The 2,500-nt window shown below is 45.6% G+C and overlaps 1 protein-coding gene across 1 annotated transcript in view; it reads left to right on the forward strand.

Moving 5' to 3' along the window:
• LOC122250816 (cell adhesion molecule Dscam2) overlaps nucleotides 1-2,500 on the forward strand; it is a gene marked incomplete in the record, with an annotated part of 81,797 nt that overhangs the window by 32,432 nt on the left and 46,865 nt on the right. Inside the window, 1 exon segment of the mRNA XM_086533288.1 lies at nucleotides 2,342-2,493. Within this exon segment, the coding sequence (XP_086389414.1) occupies nucleotides 2,342-2,493 (152 nt within the window).

The raw sequence follows: 2,500 nt of genomic DNA on the forward strand, positions 1-2,500 counted from the left end.
TCCATTTCACTAAAATGCACCTTAGTACTTTTCACTCTGTATACACAAACACTTTGATAATCTCGCTATTGCTAAATTCAAGTGCGGAGAGAAATAAAATGAATAAAAAATAATAATACAAAAAAATACTAAGTTATAAAAGATGGCCGGGAAGTTAGAAATCAAATTAGACTTGGTGCATCAAATACTGATAACAACAGATGATGAAATCCGTCTCCGTTGAGCTACATACAGTCCTTCACCGAAGCCACTGGAGGTGAAATGCTCATTGATCAGGAAGATGAGGACGTTATTTGAGATCCTTCCTCTAAGGTCCCACTTCAAAAGTTAGGGCCTTAATCAAGAAAAAGGGAAGGTAAACAGGATCTTTAGCTCTTATGCTCGTAGACTACCACTTTGAGGGATTGCTATATACTGAATGCGAAGAGAGATGCATCGCTTCGCTGACTTTGTTTTTTTGATTCGTTTTTTTTTCTTTTTTTTTTCAATTTCTCGTGTGTGATTTGGGGTGGCTTTGTAAATATGACCAATGCGATGCTAACGTGCTGTGTTAGGAAGGTTACTGTCATAATCAAGGAAATACTGATCTATTGTTTATATGAATAAGTCCATGCGTGATCTTAGATCTAAACCTCTCTCTCTCTCTCTCTCTCTCTCTCTCTCTCTCTCTCTCTCTCTCTCTCTCTCTCTCTCTCTCTCTCTCTCTCTCTCTCTTCCTCTCTCATTTTTTTTCTCCCCCGACCCCCCCCCCTCTCTCTCTCTCTCTCTCTCTCTCTCTCTCTCTCTCTCTCTCTCTCTCTCTCTCTCTCTCTCTCTCTCTCTCTCTCTCTCTCTCTCTCTCTCTCTCTCTCTCTCTCTATCTATCTATCTATCTATCTATCTCTTTTTCTCTCTCTCTCTCCCTCTTTGTCTCTCTCTCCCTCTTTCTCTCTCTCTGTCTCTTTCTCTCTCTCTCTCTCTCTCCCTCTTCTCTCTCTCTCTATCTCTTTCTCTTTCTCTTTCTCTCTCTCTCTCTCTCTCTCTCTCTCTCTCTCTCTCTCTCTCTCTCTCTCTCTCTCTCTGTCTCTCTCTCTATCTCTCTATCTATCTATCTCTCTCTTTCTTCCTCTCTTTCGCTCTCTCTCTCTCTCTCTCTCTCTCTCTCTCTCTCTCTCTCTCTCTCTCTCTCTCTCTCTCTCTCTCTCTCTCTCTCTCTCTCTCAATCCCCCCCTACCCTCCCTCTCTCTCTCTCTCTCTCTCTCTCTCTCTCTCTCTCTCTCTCTCTCTCTCTCTCTCTCTCTCTCTCTCTCTCTCAATCTCCCCCCCTCCTCTCTCTCTCTCTCTCTCTCTCTCTCTCTCTCTCTCTCTCTCTCTCTCTCTCTCTCTCTCTCTCTCTCTCTCTCTCTCTCTTTCCTTCATCCATTCACTTCCCTCTCTCTCCCTCCTCCTGGAGGACCTATTTTATTTCTTTTTCGTAACAACTGTTTTTCTCGTAGCGGGATACAATGCCTCGTGTCACCTCTGGATAATGCCCATTCATTCTGAAGGTTGCGAGCGGAAGGCGAGTAAACAAAACAAAAACATTTAGTGTCCAGAATATGGCCTGCCCTAAAATAATGTCCGGAAATGTGGGTTTTTTGATGGCGAGGCATTGTTGCATGTTGAGCGCTGACTGCTTCAAAAATGTTCTGTTCTTTATCTTCTCGATGAACAATGCTGGGTGTGTTGGGGACGAGTTCTCACTCTGGAAAATTGTTTTATTACGGAGTGTGGAATGCGTGATACGTTTTCTTTTTTTTTCGTTTTCAAGATTAGGGGGATTACCTCTATTGAGACTCATTTCTTACATGTGATCTGCGTAATGGCTGGTAAACGTTCTCATGGGCTGGAAAGGGCAATGTGTTGTGTGGTGTGTGTGTGTGTGTGTGTGTGTGTGGTGTGTGTATGTGTGTGTGTGAGAGAGAGAGTGAGTGAGTGTGTGTATATGTATGTGTGTTTGTGTGTGTGTGTGTGTTTAAGTTGCTCTTTTTGTGGTTGAGTGTTTTTCTTCTTTTTTCTTTTTTTGTAGGAGGGTGTGTATTTATGTATGTGGCAAAACGAGACGTCCACAATACATGAAAAAATAAATCCCCAACCGTCATGTCGAACCTGTAAAAGTAAAAATCTACCTGCACCTCCCCCACCCCCTCCCCCTCCCCCTCCCCCCTCACACGAACCAAAACACCAAGCCAACAGTCTCCCCACGAAACCGGCCCCCCATCTCTCCCTCCCTCCCTCCCTCACTCACTCACTCACTCATACCACTCCCCGTTAAGTACGACCCCATAACCCATGGCCCTTCGTGAGACCCCTTCCCACACAGGGTCGTCGTCGGGGAGCAGCTGGGGACGCGCTCGGAGGTCGTGAGTCACGTCAACGTCTCGCACACGAGGGTCGAGGATGGAGGACGCTACGAATGCGTCGCCACGAACCGCGCTGGCTCCACGTCCCACGCTGCGAACCTCAACATCTACGGTGAGTC

The sequence above is a fragment of the Penaeus japonicus genome, unplaced genomic scaffold (assembly GCF_977035675.1).
Source record: "Penaeus japonicus unplaced genomic scaffold, GWHDUDI00000001_assembly GWHDUDI00000039, whole genome shotgun sequence".
NCBI lineage: Eukaryota > Metazoa > Arthropoda > Malacostraca > Decapoda > Penaeidae > Penaeus > Penaeus japonicus.